This window comes from Phascolarctos cinereus, unplaced genomic scaffold (genome assembly GCF_003287225.1).
Source record: "Phascolarctos cinereus isolate Bilbo 61053 unplaced genomic scaffold, phaCin_HiC Scaffold_2;HRSCAF=192, whole genome shotgun sequence".
Classification (NCBI taxonomy): Eukaryota; Metazoa; Chordata; class Mammalia; order Diprotodontia; family Phascolarctidae; genus Phascolarctos; species Phascolarctos cinereus.
In genome coordinates this window covers 39892590-39917181 of record NW_027555625.1, presented here as the reverse complement: position 1 = coordinate 39917181, position 24592 = coordinate 39892590, and the positions used below count along the sequence as shown (strand labels likewise).

The 24592-nt window shown below is 45.2% G+C and overlaps 1 protein-coding gene across 5 annotated transcripts in view; it reads right to left on the bottom strand.

Moving 5' to 3' along the window:
* PAX8 (paired box 8) overlaps window positions 1-24592 on the bottom strand; it is an 82143-nt gene that overhangs the window by 12358 nt on the left and 45193 nt on the right. For 3 of the 5 annotated variants that reach the window (XM_020963685.2, XM_020963683.2, XM_020963682.2), the window contains exons 3-9: window positions 21990-22155; window positions 18743-18943; window positions 17153-17241; window positions 15961-16086; window positions 15082-15257; window positions 8403-8523; window positions 7694-7900 (exon numbers count right to left, since the gene is read on the bottom strand). In XM_020963685.2, the coding sequence (XP_020819344.1) occupies window positions 7694-7900; window positions 8403-8523; window positions 15082-15257; window positions 15961-16086; window positions 17153-17241; window positions 18743-18943; window positions 21990-22155 (1086 nt within the window). The remainder of the gene's footprint in view (window positions 1-7693; window positions 7901-8402; window positions 8524-15081; window positions 15258-15960; window positions 16087-17152; window positions 17242-18742; window positions 18944-21989; window positions 22156-24592) is intronic. The other 2 variants (XM_020963686.2, XM_020963684.2) reach the window with 1 other exon arrangement.

Here is a 24592-nt window from a genome sequence, read left to right as displayed (position 1 = left end):
GGCTGCCTGGAAATTGAGTTCTTGTAATGCAAATCTGATTATAAATGCGTTATTTGGCCTGCAAGTTTAGATCTCTGGATGCCAGGTTCACTTGCAACACAAACAATCTATCGTCAAAACTGGACCCAATCAGGGTTCTTTAGGTAGGCTCCTATTCACAGCACACAATGGTACTGATGGAAAGACATCAGAACTGGAAACTCTGCCAAGAAACCGAGTTTAGGTCAGGGCAGTGAAAAGAGCTAAACTTGGAGCCAGAAGCTCCTGAGGTCAAGGCCCAGCTCTGCCATTCATTAGCTATGGGACTCTGGGCAACTCCAAGCCTCAGTTTCCCCATCTGTAAAACTTAAATAAGAATGCTAGTACTACCTACCTTACTTCACAGGGTTGTTGTGAGGAGAATACATTGTAAACTCTCAAGTGCTATGTTATCATGTTATTATTACCCCCTCACTTGGGAGTTTTGAGGATGAAATGAAATAACGTAAATGAAATTTATCTGGTAGAGTATAATAGGAATATAAAGGGTTTTGTTTTGTTTTGTTTTGTTTGTGGACCAAGCCTGCGATTTCATTGGGTTAAAGAACTTCCCAGGAGGAAACTCTGTCTGCCAATGTATATTGGCATCTGTTCTACAAGGGATAGCCTTAAGAGAGTTGTCTGGGACATTAAGAGAGGAAGTGACTTGGCCACGGTTATACAGCCAACCTAAGTTAGAGATTGAACTTGAACCCAGGTCTTCAGGACTCCAAGGCTGGGCTCCATCTGCCACACCAGCCTGCCTTTAAATCTACAGTATTATTATCATTATTGTCATCATTGTTATTATTATGACATGTTTGGAGAAAAATGGATAATGTGTCTCAAACGTAAATAAACATCATTGTTTTGACTGGAACACTCAGACATTTTTTTTTCTAAATGAACAGTAAAGCTACAGCACCAGAAGGAAGAAACAGAAGAGAGTTACTAATGAGACAAGAAGGCATGTGAGTCTAGGACTGAGGATATACGTGTGCAGCCAGGGGAGGGGGGGCAGGTGTATTGGATGAGGAGTGGGAGAAGGCTGCAGAGCTAGGCAATGGCAAAGATGCTGACTTGGAAGAGATACTGACCAAGGCATCGAGGGACCTGGTTTCCTAGACCTAGCTCTGTCGTTTAGCTAGCTTTCAGAGGAGAGAATGACCCTGGGCTTCAGTTTCCTCAATGGAACACCGGCGGGATGGGATGAGATGACTCCTAAGGTCCCCTTCTAGCTCTGTCATCTCCCTCGATCTTACACCCTTCATTAACTTGAATGCCCTCTTTCCTTTCCCTCTTTTCATGGGCATCCTTACCAACCACTGCCTCACCTCTATCTAGTTTTGCCTACCCTCTATGCTCAGGATTTCAGTCTTCATTTTCCCCCTCAGGTCACAATGGCGTTTCATTCATTCAATGCACACTTCAGAACAGCTGGTTCTTCCAAGAAAATGAATTCCTTAGCTTACTTCCTTGCAGACTAGGGCACTCTCTCTCTTTCTCTCCTCTGTTAACCTTTCTCCCCACCCCATTCAGATTTCTTTCACTCAAAGCCTCTTCTGTCTCTTCTCTGACCCTCTCTTTCATTCTTCCTCAAGGGTCATTAAAGACACAATTTTCAGCCTTACCCTTTCCTGATTTCTCTCGGGCTTTCACCAGTGCTTCTGAGCACCCCATCATTATCTTTCTTTATATAATTGTAACTAATAATAATCACTGACAGTCATATAGCACTTTCAGGTGTGCAAAGCACTTGATATATGTTATCTCATTCCAACCTAACAGGAATGCTGGGAGGTAGATGCTACTATTGTTTCCATTTTACAAGTGGGGGAACTGAGACAGAGAGTGGTTAAGCGATGTTGTTCAGGGTCAATCAGCTAGTAAGTGCCTGAAGTAGGATTAGAACTCAGTTCTTCCCCATTCTGAATCCAGCACACTACCCACCATGCCATCTGGCTGCCTCTCACTGTTTGCATCATCACACCCCTCAATGACATTCCCTTCTACAACAAACTAGCTCATAATCTCACATTAACTAGATTTAGAGCTGAAAGGGACCTCAGAGATCATCGACTTCTGCCCCCTTGTTTTACAGATAAAGAAACTGAGGCTCAGAGAGGTTGGGTCACTTGCCTAGTCATAAAGAAGCAGCACACTCAGGATTTTAACTAGGTCTTATGACTCCAAATCCAAGGCTGTAATAGGCAAGAATTTTTAAACTTTGGACAAATAAAAAGACGGCATTGGCTTGAAATCAGGAAGACCAAGGTCCAAATCCTATTTCTCTGAGCCTAATTTTTTTTCCCTCTGTGAAATGGGCATAATAATGCTTGTAATACCTACCTCACAATGCTGTTCTGAAGCTCACATAAGCTTGGAAGGCATTAGGAAAACCTTAAAGATGTCCCTAAAAGCCAATTATTATCACTGGGGCCTCTTTACATCATAGACTGCTATGAGCTGGAAAGTTACCAAGTCTGATCCATACCTGAGCAGGAAACCTTTTTGCAAGGACCCCAACAACTCTCGCTTCATTTCCAGGGATGAAGAACTCACTAGCTCTCAAAGCCTCCTACTGCCCTTTCAAACAGCTCTGAGTGCTATGATGTTTTCCCTTATGTTAAACAGAGGTAGAATATCTAATTCTGCCCTCTGTGGTCCTTCAAGACAGCTATTAGTATTCTCCCATTTCTCTTCTCTTTTCCAGGCTAAACATCCCCATTCTGATCCTAGAATGGCATCATCTGTCTGGTGCACTTCTCATTTGGTGCCTATCCTTGGATGCATTCCATCTTGTTAACGCCCTTCCTAAAATGTGGTACCCATGGCATTGTGACCATGGCATTAGCTTTTCTGGAAAACTGGGTCTCATGGGACCAAAAGTAGAGGGCTAAGAACTAGCTAGGAAGAATCAGTGGGACACCTCATTTTGGGAAAAGATGGAAAATGGCCAGCTCCAGAGTCAAGTTCTTTGTGGAACTGCCCCCGTTTCTAGAGGAACAGATTTGAATGTGAGGGATAGAAATGCCAACTCTTCTGAAAGAGGGTTTTGAACTGCCTGACACCTGGGTTCAAATACTTCCTATGGTACTTACAACCTGGATAACCCTGAGCAAATCAAACCTTTGATTTCTCCCTTTGTAAAATGTGGGGATTGGCCTCAGCAGCTTCTGAGGTCCCTCCCAGCTCCGTATCTGGGATCCTACTTGGGTCCTTTAACTTCCCCAGGGAAGCTGTTGCTGCATTTGTTTTTTATCCTTTAGTCCTAGGGTTGAGTCACTACTTGCTCACGAGCTTCTGCAATGGCCACCAGGCATGGTTTAAGATAATGTACTGTGATTGGCAAGTATAGGTGCCTATATGGCTGGGCTTCATGTAAGTGGGTCAACTTACCCCCTCTTAGCTAATGTGCTGATTTTGTGATCTCTGTGTTATCTTTTGTCCAACTCTCCGTTATAGTCAAGTCAAGTCAAGTCAGGTCAATCAATATACATTTATTAAGTGCCTACTTAATAGGGACAGCTAGGTGGCACTGTGGATAGAGTGCTAGGCTTGGAGTCAGGAAGACTCATCTTCCTGAGTTCAAATCTGGCCTCAGACACTTCCTTGTTGTGTGACCCTGGGCAAGTCACTTAACCCTGTTGCCTCACTTTCCTCATATGTAAAATGAGCTGGGAAGGAAATTGTGAACCATTCTAGTATCTTTGCCAAGAAAACCACAAATGGGGTCACGAAGAGTCAGACGCAACTGAAAACGACCAAACGACAAAGTGCCCGCTATATGCCAGACACTATGCTAAGCACTGGGGGTACAAAAAGAAGAAAAAGATAGTCCCTGACCTCAAAGAGCTTCCAATCTAATAGGTCAAGTCTTTGCAACTGATAAGCTTCTTGGGCTAGTAACTACATAACATTTTTTAAAAATTAAAGTCCTGTCAAGTACAGAGGCTATTGCTTCTTTTTTGTTATTAATGGAAACCTCCCTGATTATGCTTTGAAGAAAGCTAGAGACAAACCTGAGGACGTAGAGCATCCCAAACATGGGGTAGCCTGTGTAAAGAAGGCAGGAGATGGAATGATGTGTATGGGGAGCCTCAAGCAAGCCAGTTTGCCTGGAATAGAGCACGCTTAAGGAAGATGTATGAATGTAAATTAGTCTTTAGAGATTGGACGAAGCCAGATTGTGAAATGTTTTTTTTAAACGCCCAATAAAAGCATTCTTATTTTATCCTGGGGCAATAGGGAGCCTACGAAGCTTTTTGAGCAGGAGACTGATGTGATCAGATCTGTGCTTTGGGAATAACAACCTGGCAGCGATGTGGAGGTTGGATTGGAAGAGGTAGAGTCTGAAAGCAAGAAAAGAAATTATAAGTCTGTTGCAATAGTCCAAGGGAGAGGAAATGAGGGCCTTCACTAGAGTGGCAGCTGAGTAAGTAGAGAAGCCAGGATAGATATTGTTTATCAGTTATTATTCCTTCTATCTAGGTTTTTGTAGGGGTAACTATTCCATGGTATGTTTTGGATTAGTTTTTCAATTTGAGGTCATGTATTAAGTGAGTTTCATATTTTTAGACTTTTTAAAAAATCTACCCCATATTTATTTTCCTTCTTATAAGAGTGTAGCTCATGCACAATTTAATGTCAGAATGGCTGGATTTATTTACCTTCCATTCTGCCAAGTTTAAATATCTATCTGCAGACTTACTCTACCATGCCTCCGCTCTACATCCTGAAGCCCCCCTCACTCCAACCTTGGGATTCACCCAGAAGAAGCAGCCTTCCTTCACAATCTCTCCCTGTGCTTGGATTGCTCCTCTGAGAACCTCTATTTAAGGAGGTGGCCCCAGCCACCCACGGCTTCCTTCTTCTCCAGGCTGCACTCTGAAGTCCCTCTGCCATGCTCACATCTGGTACTCCTGTCTTCCTCCACCTCCACCTTGTAGCTTCCTTTTATGCATTGCCTTCACCCATTGGAACATAAGCTTCTTGAGGGTAGGTACTGTCTTTCTACTTGTATTTGTATCACCAATTCTTGGCACATAGTAAGCACTTAATAAATGCCAGCTAACCGACATTTAAATATTTGGTATACAGTGGAGAGATTTGCTAAGTATTTAAGGGCTCCCTGAAGGCCAGGCGCTGTGCTATGTGCTAGAGTGTTGGAGACCAAAACCTACTCTCACAGAGTTTGCATTCTACTCGAATGTTCTTTTTCTAGGTTATCTAATCTGGAAGCTCAGTTTAGAGGCTGACATAGAATCCCATTTTCTACTGACACTTCTGTATATTTCCCTGAGGCTGGGGCCCCCTCAGTAAAGACAGGAATCCTGACTTTGGGAATACAGAAAAAGATGATTTGTTCCCTAATCCTTCTTATCATGTAACAGCAAAACGGTTTTTGATCCTCCCTCCCTCCCTTACCAATCTCATATAGAATCTTCAGATCATAGATTTAGAGCCGGAAGCTACCTTGGCAACCATCTAGCCTAACCCTCTCATTTTACAAATATGGAAACTAAGGCCCAGAGAAGGTGACTTGCCCAAGGTCACATAGGCAATAAGTGAAAGAGTCAGGATTTGAACTCGGGAACTTTGAGGTCGAGTTCTACACTATACATAGTGCTATACATATTACACTATACACCATACATATTAAAACTAATTTGCTTTGTTTTCTCAGCTAAAGGCCCTTATATCCTCCCACATCTCTCATCACAAATACATATATGTTTGTATGTGTATATATGTATGTAGCCTTCACAGCACATCCCAAGCTCTACCCTCCTTAGAGGGCACAACAGTCACAACTGAGAAGATAATCCTAGAATCTTCTTCCTCCACTGACTGTCAGTATTTGAAGGAAACCTCTTTCCTGCCTTACAATTCTTAACTTATTGTCACTCCTCACTTGGGCTAGGACAATGCTGTACTGGTCTACCCCATCCTAAATGCAAACAGAATCATCTGCCCATTGGACCACATCATGCTCCTTATCAGAAGGATATTTCATTCCCCATTCCACCTAGTCCACTCCATCCCAGCTTCCAGAGTTGTGCTTTTCTCTCAGATCCTCTTCCTCATCTGATCTAGGCTTTCTCTACTAACTTCATCCACTTTTTCAATGTCCCTCTTTACTTCTGCTGTCCCATTTCACACTCAACCAGGTTTCTCCCACATCTTTTCCAAAAAGCTTTCTTGCATTTAACATGGCATCGGGAAGAGAAAGACATTGCCAGTCGCCAAGCAGGCAATAAACAAGAAAGGCACCGGGGACAGATGTTCATCCTGAGACTGTTTGGAAAATCATGATTTACAGTGTCAACCACTGTGAGCTTACGCAGCTGTTTATGCTGCTGGGTTGTCTGCAACGATTCCTCTCCCGTGGAAACCTAAATGGGGCCAGCCCTCCATGTGATGGCTAGAAATCTGGGCCAGCACCATGCCCTACACTATCTGTGTGCCCTCTTTTCTACTGTTAATGAATTGTCTTTCATATTAGAACTGTACTCCCACTCCCCTGAAATTACTTTTACATAATTTACATTTACTTACAAGGACACCTAGCAGCTAGGGGACACATGGGGCCTGGAGTCAGGAAGACTCATCTTCCCAAGTTCAAATCTGGCCCCAGACATTTACTAGCTGTGTGACCCTGGGCAAGTCACTTAACCCTGTTTGCCTCAGTTTCCTCATCTGTAAAATGAGCTAGAGAATAAAATGACAAACTGCTCCAGTGTCTTCGACAAAAAATTCCAAATGGGGTCCCGAAGGGTCAGACGTGACTAAAAAATATGACTGAGCAACAAGTATTACTGTTGTCTTCATCCTTCTCTGCCCCCACCCATTGACTGTTACCTCCTTGAGGACAGGCATTGTTTCATTTTACCTTCACATACTCAAAGGAAGCTAGGTAGTGTAGTACATAGAGCACTGGATCTGGAGCAGACTCAGTCTGCCTCAGTTTTTTCAACTGTAAAATGGGGATGATAATCTCCTACCTGACAGGTTTCTTATGAGGATCAGCAATTGTAAAGCACTTAGCACAGTGCCTGGCACATAGAGAGTGCTTAATAAAAACTTGGTCTCTTCCCTTTCCCCAGTGTCTAACACTGCCCAACACATAATAAGTTTACATTAAATTGGGGAAAAAAGAAAGACATCTGGGCAAGGTCCCTGCCTCCAGTTTCCATGCCTGAAGATGTTCTAGTGAACATCATTACACCCAAACCAGAAGTGAGCACCACTCAGCCCCTAGATCTCCTAGTCCCTGCCCGCCACTAGCCCCTGCAGACTTTGGGGAGAGGGTTAGTTGGACTTCCAGACTCTGAAACCAGGCCCGCCAGATGCCTCTTTCTTCCCTAAGCCTTTCACAGTGCTTCCTTGCCTCCATGCCACACCTAACCTGACTTGACAGGAGCCGTGGAGGTGGGGCAGGGGTGCAGAGAGAAGCAGAGAGACAGAGAGAGACAGACACAGAGAGAGACATAGAGAGAAGAGAGAGATGATAGAGAGATAAGTGAGAGACAGAATCATTCCGCATGGTGGAAAGGAGGAAAGAAGAAACAAGACAAGGGAGTGGGCCCCCACAGGGGGATGGTGGTTGATTGATAACCCTGTGGCCCCTCCCATGATGCCCTGCATGGGCCCCCCAGGACCTCCCTGTCCATACCTGCAAGGAGGGCCTGGCCCGTGAACTGCCCATACACGGAGGCAGCATGGGGAAAAGCATTGAAGGATGGGACCGAGGCACCAGCGGGGCCCCCTGAGCCGACTTGCTGCAGGTCCAAAAAGGCCGAGCTAGATAAAGAGGAAGGGGTGGAGCTAGAACTGGACCCATCGGGGGTTTCCTGCTTTATGGCGAAGGGTGAATGAGGATCTGCCGGAGGGAGGGAGACAAACAATGAGAGAGGGTGGGATGAGAAGGCATGCACAAAATCAGAACATGAGATGCAAAGGGGACAGGATGGATTCAGGGGGCTGGGGGCTCCTCCCCTTGGAGGAAGGGGGCCTCAGCATCACCAGGAAAGACAAGGCCATATCCCCAGGCCTCCTGCTCTGGGTCCTCCTGGGGGTCAATGAGATGGCTACCATGGAAGGGCACAAGACAAAAGCTGGGTCTGCTTCAACCCTGTGCTAATCCTACAGGTTCAGGACCACAGGGTGACCCTTATCCTTCCCTGAGTTGGGAGAAGGAGGAGCCAGGACACGAGTGTGGTTGGCCTCACCCCTCTGGCTGAGCTGTGGCTACCCCTGGGCAGATTTCTATCTGTACAGTCCACCTCTTCTTGTGTGGCCCTGGGAGCCCTCATGGATCCTTCTTCTAGCTAAACCCTCTTTCTCCCTCAGCCACACCCCAGCACAATCCCAGCCCCTCATACCTGCCACCACAGGGTATGTCTGGTGAGCTGAGAGGTTGCGGCCAAGCGGTGTGTTGGAAGGGGTCAGCGTGGCCTTCCCATCATCCATGGCACTATTGAGCAGGGGCAGAGGATAGAGACCCTGGGGAGCAAAGAAAAGTCAGTACGTAGAGAGCCCCAAAGTTGTCAGAACCAGTTCAGCAGGATGAGGTCTAGAAGTCATCCTGAGGCTCCTAGACTTATCAACAGAGGGCCATATCCCACTTTTGTACAGGCTGCCTCCAGCCCATGCCCAATGCCACCCTGTGCAAGTCACTTAATCTCTTTGTGCCTCAGTTTCCTCATCTGCAAAATGAGATAATTGGACTCAATGGCCTCTCAGGTCCCTTTTGGCTCCAAGTCTATGATCCTATGATGTACTTTGCCCTCCCTGGCCCTCAGCCTTCCTGTTTGGACACAGAGAAAGAGACAAAGTTTTCTGGGGCATGTGACTCATTGCGGGATTCACAGAATAAGTCAAAGGATTATAGTGTTGGCAGGGACTGAGAGGGAATCAAGTGCAATTGCCACAGTAACTTAGAAACTGATCCCTGAGGAATTCATTCTTAAGATTCAATCACTGGCGAAGAGATGGATGCTGTATAGCAAGGCTACTGCACTGAGCAATCAGTCAGTCAAAGAGCATTTAGCAAGCACGGTCTATGTTCCAGGCACTGTGCTAAGCAGTAGGGGAGAGAGAGAGAGAGAGAGAGAGAGAGAGAGAGAGAGAGAGAGAGAGAGAGAGAGAGAGAGAGAGAGAGAGAGAGAGAGAGAGAGAGAGAGAGAGAGAGAGAGAGAGAGAGAGAGAGAGAGAGAGAGAGAGAGAGAGAGAGAGGAAGAAAGGAAGAAAGAGAAAAAAGAAAAGAAAAAAGAAAGAGGAGAAAAGAAAAAAGAAAGTCCCTGCTCTCAAGGATCTCCCATTCTGATAAGGGGAGGACAAGTAAATAATTGTGTGCTCCCAAGACATATACAGAGCAGATGGAAGATAATTATTCAAACAAGAAAAATACTAAGGGGTGAGGGCAGGAGTGGGGATGGCCAGAAAGGTCTCCTGCAGAAGTGGGCCACGAGCCACATTGTGTACATACAGGGCTTTTCTCTAGAAGCAAGTAAAGATTAATTGTTACTCCTAATCTTCCTTAGATATTTAGGGCTAATTTTAACAAGAAATTCTTGAGATTCACAAAGGGTTTATCAGACATCATTAATATCTTGATTTTAATTCTTACCAGTCTTCATACGTTCCTCTGCAGACTTTAGCACTAATATCTCTTGGGATTTATCTCAGTCAAAAGCTTGATGCATACATATACATACCATCCAGAGACTGTGCACCCCCAAACTCTTCAAATTGGGGGGCTTTCTAAAAGTCCCTCCTTTTGACTTTTTTTTGTCTTCTCCAAGGGGACGTGGAGAAACAGCCTTGATTCTGGAGTTGGAGGGGCTGAGTTCAGAGGACCTCAGTTCCTTCACCCATAAAATAAGAGGGTTGGACAAGATAACCTCCAAGGTCCCTGCAGTAATAGAATCCTACCACCCTAACTCACTCAACTGCCCTGGTGGTCCTCTAGAGGTCTAGATGAAGACTCTACCTAGAGACCTCCCCCTCCGCACATTGACCAGAGATGGCGCCCACAGAGCCAGACACAACACGAGCCTCATACAGGCATACTGCTCCCCATCAACTCAAACACAAGCAAACCCTCCGACTGTGATTACTTCTAATTATTTTCACTGATGTCATGGCTCCAAGGAACCATGTTGTTTTCCAGTCGTGTCTTGGGCGCTTCCAGAAGCCATATTATGTCCTCCAGGACACAAGAGAACCATTAAGGGCAGTGAAGCAGGTATTGACTAAATGGTCTTCAAGGAAGGGAAGATTGGCAGGAAAGGACCTATAGCTTACGATCGGACTGGACTAGAGCTCTTAGAACCCAGAGCAGGGAAACGGAACAAAATACCTCGTTTCTAGATCATTGGGTTGTTGTTGTTGTTGTTGTTGTTTAAGCACACCTTGTGGCCACCTCTACTCCCTACCTCCCCCAATCATCAATATTCAATCAATATAGTACAAGATATAAGGTGTCCCAAAAGTCTTAGTGCAATTTTAAGAGTTTTTTTTAGCTTAAAAGTGAGCTTTAAATAGCATGAAGACTTTTGCTACACCCTTGCAATCTTGCAAGAATTTCTTCTTGTTGTTGTTTTATTGTTTCAGTCACGTCCAACACTTTGTGACCCCATTTGGGTTTTTCTTGGTAGAGATACTGAAGTAATTTGCAATTCTTTCTCCAGCTCATTTACAGATGAGGAAACTGAGGCAAACTGGGTGAAGTGACTTGCCCAGGGTCATACAGCTAAGTAAGTGTCTGAGACTGGATTTGAACTCAAGAAGATAAGTTTTCCTGACTCCAGGACCAGCATTCTATCCGCTGTTCCACCTAGCTTCCCCTTGCAATAATTTTAAATGCCTAATTCATCTTTTTTTTTTAAGTACTCAAAAAAATCAATCAAATACCTATTATGCAGTCCAAACATATGAATGATGGCTTTTTTTTTTAAACTGAATCAAGGGAATATTTTGGAATTGCGTTCACATAGCTCTCTTCATTCCTGGTGTCAGGAATCATTACCAACGACTCTTTCTGCACGTCTTTACTTGTCAGAGGCTCTTCTGACTATGCTGAGACTTAATAGCCAGAACCGAAACTTCATGAGGCCTCTGTTATCACGGGCCTCCTACATTGGCAAACTGTTAGGGGACTTGACAGGAGCCCAGGGGAATTAACATCCTGGGGCCCAAGAGGATAGTTTGCTCTGGTGCCGACCATCCACTCTGCATCTTGGGTGACTGGCCATGTGGCTTCCCTGGGGTGTTTTCCTTTCTCAAGCAATAATACACATTTGGTTATGCCATGTTAATGTTGTCTAATAAATCCAAGTGTATGTAAAGTACACATATGTACCCATACACCTTCACATCATAGGTCTAGGGTCAGAAGGGACCTCAGAGGTCATCTGGTCTGACCCTTTCCTTTTACAGAGAGGGAAACTGAGGCCCAAGGAATTTAAGTGACTTGCCCAAGGCTGTCCAGGTAGTAAGCAGCAGAGATGGGTTTTGAACTCAGGCCCTCTGACTCCAAAGCTGATGTTCTTCCCACTGTACCATAGTGCCTGCTTGTCATTTCTAGAGAAAGAATAGCTTTGCCCTCTTACCCCAAGTGAGTGAGTGATTGAGAGTGTGAAAGAATATGTTAAGATTCTTAGTTAGCTCTGAGAATGAGTGAGCTCATGAGAGGATGTGCTCCTTAGCTCTGGGCAGAGAAGTTTACATTCAGGGCCTTTTCTTCTGTCTGGCAAAGGCCAAGGTGAGAGGCGGGGGGGAGAGATTGGTTGCTCATCAGACAAAGAGATTATATCGGCAATGGAAGAGTAAGAGATATATGGCAGGAGGGCCCCAGGCTTACAGAAGGACTCAGAGCCCAGCAAGGTTTCTCATCTCCACATGGGCCATGATGGATGTGTGCATATCAGTCCAATGCCAGGCTTCTGTCTCCACTTGTCTCCATTAACTTCCCCCATCTCCTAGACCTGACTAAGCAAGTTGTCCTGGAAGGAGGGGGGGGGGCACTGCTGAAAAATGGAGCCGGTCTTCAGGAAATGTTGCTTCCACAGAAGCCTTCCCCAGAGTCATGGCCGGGTTTCATTGGCTCTCAGCAGGCTGGCTGCTGTGTGGTCCATTGTTCTCCTGCAGGCTGGCTCAGTCACATGGATCGGGCTCTCTCTCTCTCTCTCTTTCTCCCTCCCTCCCTCTCTCTCTCTCCTCTCTCTCTCTTTCTCCTCCTCCCTCTCTCTCTCTCTCTCTCTCTCTCTCTCTCTCTCTCTCTCTCTCTCTCTCTCTCTCTCTCTCTCTCTCCAGACTCTTGGTGCAGACCTCACTTCTCTCCATGGAGTCAATGACACCTTCTCTGCTGACTCGCTGATGAACATCCAGGGCCTCTTCTTAGACTTGCTGATAACCTGTTCTCCATTGGCCCCCTCTTTGCAGCATCTGCTGCTGGTAAAAATCGCTGATGCATAATCCCTCCCCAGCTGCAGGTGTTGGCTTGGACCCAGCTCCCCAGAAAGCCATTGGCTACAATTCACTTGGTTACTGGTATCCCTACTGTAGACTCAGTCAAGCTGGCTGCAGAAGGAGAGACACCCAACAGCCATTCTCTCCAAAGAATGCCAAGTGGAGGGAGCTCAAGCTGGAACACTGAGCTTGGGAACTTTCCCAATCTCACTTTCAGGGGGGCCAAGTGAAATATGGAAAGCAGAATCAGGCTGGGTGACCCAGGGGGCAGCAAGAGGAGTAAGTATAGGAAAAGTCAACAAGCTTCTGGTTGAAGGATGGAGGAGAGGGAAGCAGGTGGCTTGGCGGGGGTTGGGGGGGGCTGGGGCTGAGGTTTTCTTAGTATGGTAAAATGTCTTTCCTTGATGTCTCAACAATGTACCTCCCCAAGATCCCCAGTCATCCCTATAACTCATTTTGTCTGCCCTAGCATTATTATTTGGAAACTCTAGGTTTCAGCCTTCATTTCTCTAGTTTGTTATTATTGTTCAGTCATTTCAGTCATGTTTGCCTCTTCATGACCTCATTTGGGGTTTTCTTGGAAGAGATACTACAGTGGTTTGCTATTTCCTTCTCCAATTCATTTTACAGATGAGGAAACTGAGGCAAACGGGGTTAAGTGACTTGCCCAGGGTCACACAGCTAGGAAGTGTCTGAGGCTACATTTGAACGCAGGTCTTCCTGACTCCGGGCCTGGTGTTCTGTGCACCATGGCGCCACCTAGCTGCCCATTTCTCTAGACCTGTCATCTTATCTGTCCTCAGTGGCTTGGGCAGGCTGGGCCAGGCTAAAGAGGACCTTGTCTGGAAGGGATGCAGAGAAATAAAACATGGACTGAAAGGTATGGGGTTTAGGGGGTTGGAAGAGGGAAGTCTTTTGACAGTAACTGAGTGATGTGCCAATTATCAGCCAAACAAAAAGCGTATTAGACTGGGAGCAGAAACTTCAGGGGGGGTGCTGGTAAATATTTAACAACCAGCTCTCCCCTCCCTCCCCCTAAAACGCATGCACAGCATGTTTTTAAATTTAATCTTCATTATCAACTTTTTCTTCTTTACTTTTTCAAGTTTAAACAATCAACAAAACAATAAAACGAATGCTGATGTGTAATGTTTGCCCATTTCAGAGGTATAAAGGCTCACACTGAAAATTTCACAATCAACTTTCTGAGAGCCTGCACAAGCTGACTCTCTAACACTAGCATTGTTACTAGTTACCTGTGCATCCCTAGCAAATCACCAAAACTCTTTGGGCCTCAGTTTCCTTATTTGTAAAAGAAAAAGATACTTGTCCTACTGATAGGCGGCCTGGCATAATGAAGGAGGGTTGGACCTGGAGTCAAGAAGATCTGGGTTCAAATCATATCTTGAACATTTAACTAGCTGTGTGAGGAGCTTGAAGGGAACTTAAAGGCCATCTTGTCCACAAATCCTCATTTTATAGATGAGGAAACTGAGTGCCAGAGAGGCAAAGGGACTTCCCCAAGGTCACACAGGGAGCAAATGGCAGGATTCAAACCCAAGCCCTCTGACTCCAAACCCAGCTCAATTCCCACTGCACCAGGATGCCTCAGTTCCTTCATGTGTAAAATGGAGAATACCTCAGAGGGGCTGGACCAGAGAGCTTCTCCAGCTTCATGATCCCATGATGCTCAAAGGTTTGTTATGAGTAGCAAGAGAGGGGTGATATGTCCTGGTTGGGAATCAGAAAACATGTACACAAGTCTCCTTTCCCTAGTCCTTTGTATGGGTTATGAGTTTAACAAGTCATTTTATTTACTTGCACTTAAGCTTCCTCATATGTAAAAGAGGGTGAATAATACCTAACTGACTCAAAGACACAGTGGGAAAATCCCTGGTGGGTTTAATTCATCTCTACCTATGTAACAATGTCTCCCCTTATCTGTAAAATGGTCAGATTCGATGAGCATTAAGGACCATCCTTGGTCTAAATCTGTGCTCCTACATAAGACACTCTGGGAACCTTAAAAGCAGATATTTGGAGACATGTATTAACATTACTGAGCTCTCAGTAATGTTTGTCAAAGGGTTCTAAAAACTATAAAACAAGGTTTCGTTTTTATTATTGTTACCTGGGGCATTTGTGTGTGTGTGTGACAGAGACAGACAGAGAGACAGAGATAGAGACGGAAAGACAGAGAGACAGAGAGAGATAGAGACAGAAAGACAGAGACAGAGAGAGGGAGAGAGAAAGGGAGATAGGAGAAGAGAGAGAGAGGGAGAGACAGAGACAAGAGGAAGAAGAAGAAGAAGAAGAAGAAGAAGAAGAAGAAGAAGAAGAAGAAGAAGAAGAAGAAGAAGAAGAAGAAGAGAAGAAGAAGAAGAAGAGAGACAGAGACAGAGTGACAGGAGAAGAGAGAAAGATAAAGACAGAGAGAAAGAGAGACAGAGAGGAGAAGACAGACAGAGACAGAGAGAGATCTAGATCTGGACAAAATGCTTTGTTTGTTTCTTGTGGACTCATAAGAAGTTTTGGAAACAGGCCTCCAGGTCTCATGGTGCTCCCCTCCCAGGGGGCCCAGGAACTCACCTGCTCGCCTTTGGTGTGGCTGGGAGATGGGTAAGCCTCCGTGTAGTGCTGCCTCTCAAAGGGACAGTCCAGTGACTCCAGGTGATGCTGGCTGAACGTATCGGTCCTCAGGTGCTTCCTCGGCCCGCTCCCACTGCTCTGAGAGTCAATGCTCAGCCGGCAACTGTCCTGGTCACCTGGGAACCCAGCATGGAGGATGGCCTCAGAGAAGGCCCCAGGCACCTCATGGCTTCCTCTTCCCTAGGGGCCTCTCTAGCGGAGGGGGGGGTCCCGTGCATTGTCCCAGGGACTCCCCCTAATGTGTGACACCTACCAACCTTGGCCTGCCTAGACCCCCTTAGAATGCCATACTCATTGGGTTTGAATGAGCATCCTTAGAAGATACTTAACATATAGTCTAAGAAGCAGAGCGTTAAAGATTGGGCATTAAAGACATCCCAGGAACTAGTTCTGTCCCTAATGCTGTGTGATCTTGGTGAAGTGATTTCCCCTCTCTGGGCCTCAGTTTCCATCTCTGTTCAATGATCAGATTACATTAGGTGACTACAAAGGGCCCTGTCAGCTTTGACATTTTCGGAGTCTACGAATCCCATTCCAGGGCAGGTGTTCTTCCAGCATCTTCCCAACACACAGGCCTGTTCTGATCTATCAGAGATGTCAGGGCCCTTGGGGACAGTATCTGCCCTCTTTAAGCACAGATGGAATGAATCTGCTCCTCTCTTCCGAGGACTGGGGAAACTGGAACCATCAGGTTAGTCATTGTGGTCTTTAAGACCTCAGGTGGGAAGTGTGGACTCCACTTTCCCAAGTGATGGCTGTGGCCAGCTACTCTTCACCTTCCCCCAGGGGCTTCCACTCCCCAATCCCTCCCCTACTCACTGTCATCCATTTTCCTCTTGCTGTCATTGCCAGGCTGAGCAATCCCCAAGAGTCCATTGATGGAGTAGGTTGAACCTAGTGAATCTGACTGTGGAGACTCTGGGGGTGTCACAGCTGAACTGGGGACTGGAGGGGAAACAAGACAGGAGACAGGACGGGTGTCAAAGTGATTCTCCAGTCCCCCAGGCAGGGAAGAGCAAGACTCTTCGGTCCAAAGAACAGAGGGCTAGAAGGAGGCAGTGTGACGGCAAAATCCACAGAGAGCCAGCCTCTGAGTCAAGAAGACCTGGGTTCAGATCCCCACATAGGGCTGTGTGACCCTAGGTAAGTCATTTCATCTCTGAGTGCTCCCAGGAAGCCCTTGATGCTATAAAGGGTAGAGCATGTGGCAATCTGCATTTCTAGAAGGTGTTTCCTTACCTCACTGAGTTCCTAAACCAAAAAAGTAATGGTCCATACTGCCCCCACCCCACCCCCACACATCAAAAAAAAAAATGAAAACTTCTCTCAGCTCTCAGTCCTGCCCATTCTGGAAAGAGAGAAATCAAGACACCGGATTTTATCACAGTTCTGCCATTAACTCACCATGTGATCTTATTCAAGTCACTCTCTTCTCTGAGCTTCAGTCTCCTCAATTGTAAAAAGGCAAGGTAGGGGAGGGAGTGCGGACTGAATGAGCTATGAAGTTTTCTGCAAGCTCTGAAACTGTCTCTGATTTTTAGCTTGTCCCTTTTCTGGCCACTCTTCAGAATCCAGCAGGGCTAGGGACATCTCATGCCTAATGTGTGAATATATCAGGGCATGGTCAAATGTGTATGCGTGTGTTCATGGGAATGCATATATGTGTGAGGATATGGGAATACAAGAGAGTACATGTGTGTAAGAGATTGTATAAGTGAGAGGTAGAAAACATAGAGCAGCCTGCTAGGCATAGAGTCAGGAAATATGGGTTCTAATCCTATCTCAAACACTTATTAGCTGTGTGACCCTGGGCAAGTCACTTAAATGCTTAGAGCCACAGCTTCCCCATCTATAAAATGGGGACAAGAACCCTTGTAGGACCCACCTCTAAGAGCTGTGAGGAAAGGTTACTAGGAAAACCTCAAATCACAAAGCCAATGTTGAGTCACGATAACACTGATGACTGATGGTGTGCATCCGTGGGTCTGGAGTTGGGGTTACTGGTACTTACTCAGGGTGTGTCCTGGACTCAGAGACTTGGAAGCTACACAGCTATCCATGGGGAGGTTGAATGGCTGCTGCACTTTGGTCCGAATAATTCTATTGGGAAGAGAAATGGGAGGATGTTGGGGACACTGGGAAGTCCAAAGCTGCCATAGCCCCAGCTTTCAGGTAAGACAAGGCTCTTTGGAGTCCAGAGTTGTCTCATGGGAGAGAGAGTGAGCTCTTTCTATACCCCAGAGATGGAATGCTCTACTTTCCCAGAACTCTAAGGGGTAGGCACCATCTTGGAAGGACCTTGATTCAAATCTAGTTCTGCCTCAAAAAAAAGCCACTTATCTTTTTTTTTTTGCCTCTGTTTCCTCATCTGTAAAATGAGAGGGTTGAAATCTATGACCTCTAAAACCTGAATCTATGAGCCTATAAGCTCATTGTGTCTTGGAAACCAGCAACATTAGACAACAGCATCAAGGAGAAGGGGACCTGCCTGCCATATCTAGATAATCAGGGAGCTGACTAGGGTGGCAAGTCCTATGAGACACCTAGCTAAAATCCAGCTGCTTAGCCAGCTAATTCAAGGGACCACCCATATAAAAACCCTTTGTTGAGGCAACTAGGTAGTACATTGGGTAGAGCATGGGGAATGGAGTCAAGAAAACCTGAATTCAAATCTGACCTCAGACACTTACTAGTGTGTGACCCCTGGGCAAGTTACTTAATCTCTCTTTGCCTCAGTTTCCTCATCTGTCAAATGAGAATAATAATAGCACCTACCTCATAGTGTTGAGACAATAATTGTAAGATGACTAGCACAGAATAAATATTATATAAATGTTAGCGACTATAATTATTATCTTTATTATTACTGAGAAAACTAGTATACAGTTTGTAAAGAAAGGAGATTGAAGATAGGTTTCCTCTGAGAAGAGGAGGGCAACCTTCAGCCAGGATACCCCCAAAAATCAAAATGTAAAGGAAACAGAAGGAAAAAGAACTTCTCTTAATTGAAATAAATTTAACAAGCATTTATTGAGTTACTTGCTTTGTGCCTAGCTCTGTGTTGGGCGCTAGAGATCCAAGTCAAAAATCAAAGCCTCCCCGTCCTTAAGTTCGTATTCTACTGGGGAGAGACAACATGCCCACAGCTTAGTTTATATAAAGAGCAAATTCCAAGTACTTGAAGGTAGCAGAGGGTATGATCACAAATGGATAGTTTAAGAAAGGACTAGTGGGAAAGCGGCACCTGAACTGAGCTTTGCAGAAAGCTAGGGATTCTCTGAGCTGGAGGGGAAAGAGGAGAGCCTCATCCTTATCTCAGCCATTCACACAGCCCCTGTACAGGCAGTAGAACAATGGCCTTTTCTCTCTATGCCTGAGGTCTGTGGCACCTTCTAGCTGCCCACCATTTCCTCCCCCAACCAACTTCCCCAAGGGACCAAAGCCATTTCGGGAGCCTAAAACTCTATTCTAGTCTGTTATGTATGGAAATGATATGCTGGGGCCACCATCCAATCCCTGCCCTAAATCCTCCCTTCCCTCATCAGAACTGATTCGTTGGTGACTCCCACTGGCAGGGCTCTGTGCCTTTCTCCTCTCCTACCTGTTGATTGAGCTGACGCTGGGGACAGTGTCATTGTCACAGACCCCTTCAGCCAGGAGCCTGTCCCGAATCTCCCAGGCGAACATGGTTGGATTTTGTCGCTTGTAATCCCCAATCTTCTCCACCACCTTAGGGGTGGCCACCTTTGGCTTCGAGCCCCCAATCACTCCAGGCCGGATGCTCCCAGTCTCGTAGTACCTACTCCAATAGAGAACGCCAGAGAATTACCCAGTAAGCAAGTGAAGACAGAGAGGGTAGCAAGCAGGAGAGTGGGATAGCAGAGTTCAATTCTTCCTGGCTTTAGTCTGTCCTGTTTAGGAGTTCTTGAGGAAGAAAATGTGGGCTGCTGAAATGGGCCTCCAAAGGGATGGTTTTTGGAAAGCTTCAAAGACACAGGACAGTTTAGCAGAATGAGTACTTGGGCTGGTATTAGAAGAGCTGAGTTCCAATCACGCCTCTAATACTTTCTACCTGTGCAACACTGGGAAAGCCACCTTGTCTCTCTGGACCCTGGTTTCCTCAGCTGCAAAATTAGGGCAGTTGAAGCACATGATCTCTAAGGTTTCTTCTATCTTTAAATCTCATGAGGTTCCCTACCCCTTACCCTCAACCCCAAAATAGGATACTCACCCTTTAATAGGATCCTAGACCTGGAGTTACAAGGAACCTCAGCGATCATGGAGTCCAACCCCGTCAACTTACAGATAAGGCCCAGAGAGGTAAAGTAACTTGTCCAAGGTAGCAAGCATCAAAGGTGGGTCTGAAGCCAAGACTCCTGACTCCACAGTAGGGGCCCTTTCCACTGTGCCTTGCTGCTTTCCTTCTTTACTTCTTCAGCTGTCCTCCCCATATCTCCAGTGGGGTTTGCTCTTTTAAGGGGTACCTGCACTGGGTGGGAGGTTGGACCCACTTCCACTTATTTATCTGTGTGACCTTGAGCAAGTTACTTAAACTCCCTGGGCACCAGTTTCCTTATCCATAGGAGGGGTCTAGACTAGTTGACCTTTGCAACCCCTTCTGGCCCTAAGTCTATGATCCTGTGACCCTATAACTTCTAACTTTCCTTCTACCCTAAGATTCTAGGCTAAGAAGCCTAATGGTGCAAGCTATAGGCAGAAAAGGGTAGCTACAGGGAACCTGATTTCATATTATTCAATCAGCTTGGCTTGGGTTGAGAAATTCGTCACTTTTTCCTCTCTGGCTCTCACCATTTCACCTACCCAGGTATCCCAGCTCCCTCTGCGACCTCAGGACTGGCTCTCTCTGGCCTCTGTTGCTACTTAACCCTTACTTTGTGCCCTTAGTTCAAGTCTGGGCTTGTTCTCTTGCTCACTAGGTCCCTGGACAAGTAAGGTTCTGTTCCCAGTCTCATTCATTGGTCAAGATGAAAACTATTGAGCCTCAACCCATAACTATCCCTAAAGAAAGACTTGCTAAAGAAATTGCCTAAGTTAGCCTTTTTTCTTTTCTTTTTGTAGCACCTTCTCAAGTTCCTTCAAGTGGAGTCCATTATCCATAGGTAATAAAAACAACAACAATACTACCATATATATATATATATATATACACACACACACATACACACACATATATATACACATATATACATATACATATATATGTGTATATATATATATATATTTGATGTTTGCAAAGTAGTATGTATAACTATGTACATACACATATACAGATACATGGATATATACATATGCATATGAGTTTGTGTATGTGCATATACATCTATAGATGTGTATGTATGTATGTGTGTGTGTGTATATATATAAAATATATAATTTGATTCTCAAGGCAATCCTGTGAGGTAGGTGCTATTATTATCCTCTTTTTACAAATGAAGAAACTGAGGCTCAGAGACATTGAGTGACATACCCAAGGTCATGTGGCTAGTATCCAAGGTGAGATTGAACTCAGATGTTGCTGACTCTAACTCCAGCATTTCTGTGTTTGCATCCTCAGTATCTTCCACAATGTCTGAGCATAGTAGGTAGCTTGGTGTGATAGACAGAGTCAAGTTCCAAAGACCTAGGTTCAAATGCAGCCTCAGATACTTAATGTGACCTAAGATAAGTCATTCAATTTCTCTAAATCTCAGTTTCCTCAGCTATAAAATAGGGATAATAACTCCTACCTAAGGGGACATTGTGAGGACCAAAATGAGAAAATGTAGACAAAGGGCTTTGGAAATATTAGAATAAATGTCAGCTATTACTTTGGCTTTTATTAATAAATCATTTATTGTCAATGAATAATAAATTATTAAAATAATTATTAGTGTTATAACGAACCTAAATTCCTCAATAAACTAACTCCTGGGGCTCTAAGCCATGCTCCCTGATTTATCTTCAGAACTGACTTTCCCTCCTTCCCTTTTCTGCTCTCAAAGCTATCAACTCTTTTTATCCCATAGCTCTGCTCTAACTCTGAGCCCCCATCCCTAGTTATCATGCCTCATATCGTAAGGATCCAAGTCCTTCATCTGGCCTCTCTCTGCCTCTACTTAAACAATATGAGAACAGAACAATAGCACACATGGTGTGAAACTTCTATGCCATCCCTCAGTCCCGCTCAGAATGAGGAAACCCTTAAATCTGCAAGAGAATGTGGGGGATACAGGAGACAGCCATTATTATAGTTCTCTAAACTCTCAGATACAAGAGCTTCTGAGGATGATATTCTGGATTAGAAGTGGGTTGTGTTAAAGTCCAAGGGTGCTTCTCTGCCCAGGGTCCAATCAGATCATGTGCTCAGCCTTAACTCTGTGTCAGGCACTGTGCCAAGTGAGGGAGATACAAAGAAAAGCAAAAGCAATTCCTGCCCTCAAGGAGCTCCCATTCTAATGACAGGCACAACATGCAAACAACTATGTACAAACGCTATATACACAGTGTAAGTGGGAGATCATCTCAGAGAGAAATGGAGGGATCTAGAAAAGACCTGGTAGAGGGGTAGAGAGGGGGAAAGGAGGGATCCAGAAAAGGCTTTCTGCAGAAGGTGGGGTTTGAGTTGAATCACCAAGAATACCAGGGAAACCTGGAGGCAAAGGAGAGGAAGGAAAGCATTCTGGGCATAGGAAATAAGCAGTGCAAAGGATGAGGGTGGGGCAATGTAGTACTGTGTTCTAGCAATAGCAAGACAGTCTAGATCATTAGAGGAAAAGCCCTGGGAAGGGGAATGTTGGAGAACAGGGCAGCCAAAGGCATTAGGCAGCAGAGATGAATTTCGTGCTTACCTGCCCAGTATCTTGCTGACACAGCCGTGGCTGACCCGGAGCTGGCGAGAGATGTCACAGGGTCTCACACCCTGGTGGGCCAGGTCCACGATGCGCTGGCGTACCACCTCAGGGAGAGGCCGGCCATTCACAAAGGCTCCACCCAGCTGGTTCAGCCCCCCATGGCCTAAGAAAGAACATCCCCCCATTCCCAAATGGATGGGAGGAGGAGGAAATAAGAGAATTGAATGAAAAACTTGCTTGCCCCCAACCAAAGCTTGCCCATTTGTATTTTGGCATATGCCAACCATGTGTGGCAGACATCTACCTCTAGTTTTCTTGCAAGCAACAAGTGAGCCCAGCACCCTCATCGCTTTAATCCCATCATAAATAGACCATCTGAGAAAGGTCTGTTGGCAGTAGGGGAGGAGAATGAAGTTAAGGATTCTCAGGAAGAGAATGAGAAGGGATGCTTTCCAAAATACTGAAGGATGGGTAGATTCAGGGGCAAACAGAAAGGCCTTAGGGGGTCAAGGACACGGCTGATCTCAGACACACCTCAGTCCCAGAGTAATGGGTTTGAAATCAAAAAACCTAAATACAAATCCTGCCTTTGTCATTGTCTGCATAACTTAAGGTAAATCGTCTTAGTTTCACCATCTGAAAAAGGAAAGTGTTGGACAAGATGGCCTTTGGGGTCCCTTCTAGCTCTAAATCTTTGGTCTTATGATTCTTCCGTTGTCCTCTCATACAGAGAAAAAGAAAATCTCTGCTTTTCCCTTCTCTACTCTTTTTTCTAATATTAATTTATTTATTTAGTTTTAGTTTTCAGCATTCACTTCCTCCTTCTCTACTCTTATGCTCCTAAGGAGGCAGATAGAAAAAACATTGTCCTGGAAACCAATCAGGAGATCCGAGTTCTAGAGTTAGCTTCTACTATTCACTCAATGTACAATATACAGTGTCCAACCTTAGATATATCATGTCCCTCTCTCAGCCTCAGTTTTCCCAACAATAAAATGCCAGGGTTGAGCTAGAATTTGGGGTTCTTCACCTTTTTTCGGGCCCCTTTGGACTTTTTGTAGTATGGTGAAACCTAGGGACATTTTCAAAGAATAATTTCTTTAAATGTATAAAATACAAAGGAAATTAACTACATTGAAATACAGTTGTGAAAACTAGTTTAAAAATCAGGTTTGGGGGCCCTAGGTTAAGAATTCCTGGCAGATAATCTACAAGGTCCTTTCTACTTGTGATAGTCTAGGATTGAGTCAGCCAAAGCTATTTCATCAAATTTGACAATGTTTTCTTCTTCTCTTCCCTGATATAAAATGTTCAACAAGACTTAATTCACCATTGGGCTACAGGGCAGTCCCAGTCCTCAAGGACAACTGGACCTGATGCTTATGTTTTACAGAGAAACCACTAGAGTGCCCATTAGTTCACCCACATGCTGTACCCCCAAACCTGTCCCTATTCTTCTCCTTCACAGAAGCAATGTAGGCAATTTGGAGTGGGAGGGAGAGAAGTAGTACAAGAACTATCTCAGGTCGCATCATGACCTGGAAGCTAAATGCCTTTCCTGCCTCTCCCTACTGCACCTATGGCAAACACCCATCTATCTCCCTTGGCACCCTGAAGGATGATGATAGTGGAGCCAAGATGTTGTTGCCTCTGATCCTGGCACTCTTTAAGGAACTATTCCCCTCTCTCAGTCCCTGCTCTCCAGCAACACCAAGCTTTGCCTTTATTAGCCCTCTAGCTATATAGTTCTTACTCCTCCCTGAATACTCCTTTTTTCCCCTCCTTTTTTCTCCCACTCAATATCTACACCACTCTAAGTGAACAGCCTCCCTCTCCCCAGTCTCTTGGACCCTAGAGCTGATTATTCAGCATCCTGCCATCTCTACCCTCTGCCCCTTTAATCTTGTTCTACAGACAATGATGAGTTCAGGAGAGATTTGGGTAGTTGGAACTTTAGGGGGAGGAGAATGGAGGAATGAGACAGGCAAGGGGAAAGAGACATTCAGCTGTCCTAGGGATCAGCATTTCTAGAAACTTAATAGAAAAAGCATGGGGCTAGGAAGTGGGAGATTTTCCTGCTAGTCCTTCCTCTGCCATGTGGCTTTACCAAATCATTTCATCTCTCTCTGCTTCAGTGTCCTCATCTGATGAATGATGGCAATAGGGTGGAAGGTCAGATGTCATGGTCTCTTTAACCCCAGTGGTTTCCCTGTATTACAATATTGTGTCGTCAGGGAACACCATGATCACTGAAGAATCAGAAACTCTGATGACTCCATGAGCAATGGAAGATACGTGGAGAGGGAGAACAGACTGCACCATATTACTGACCATGCCCTATAGAAGTAGTATAGGAGAGGCACCACAGGATGGTGGAAAGAGAAGCAATTCTGGTATCGAAGGACTCCAGTTCCAATTTCTGTCACTCACTACATGGGTAACCTGGGCAAGTCTCTGGGTATCAATTTTCTCACTTTTAAAATGAGAGGAGCTGGTCTAGATAGCCTCTAATATCTCCTCTGACTCTACATTTCCAATCATATTCTATCATCAAGGATGATGAGAAAAAGAGGCAGGCTGGCCATGTAGCAACAGTAATA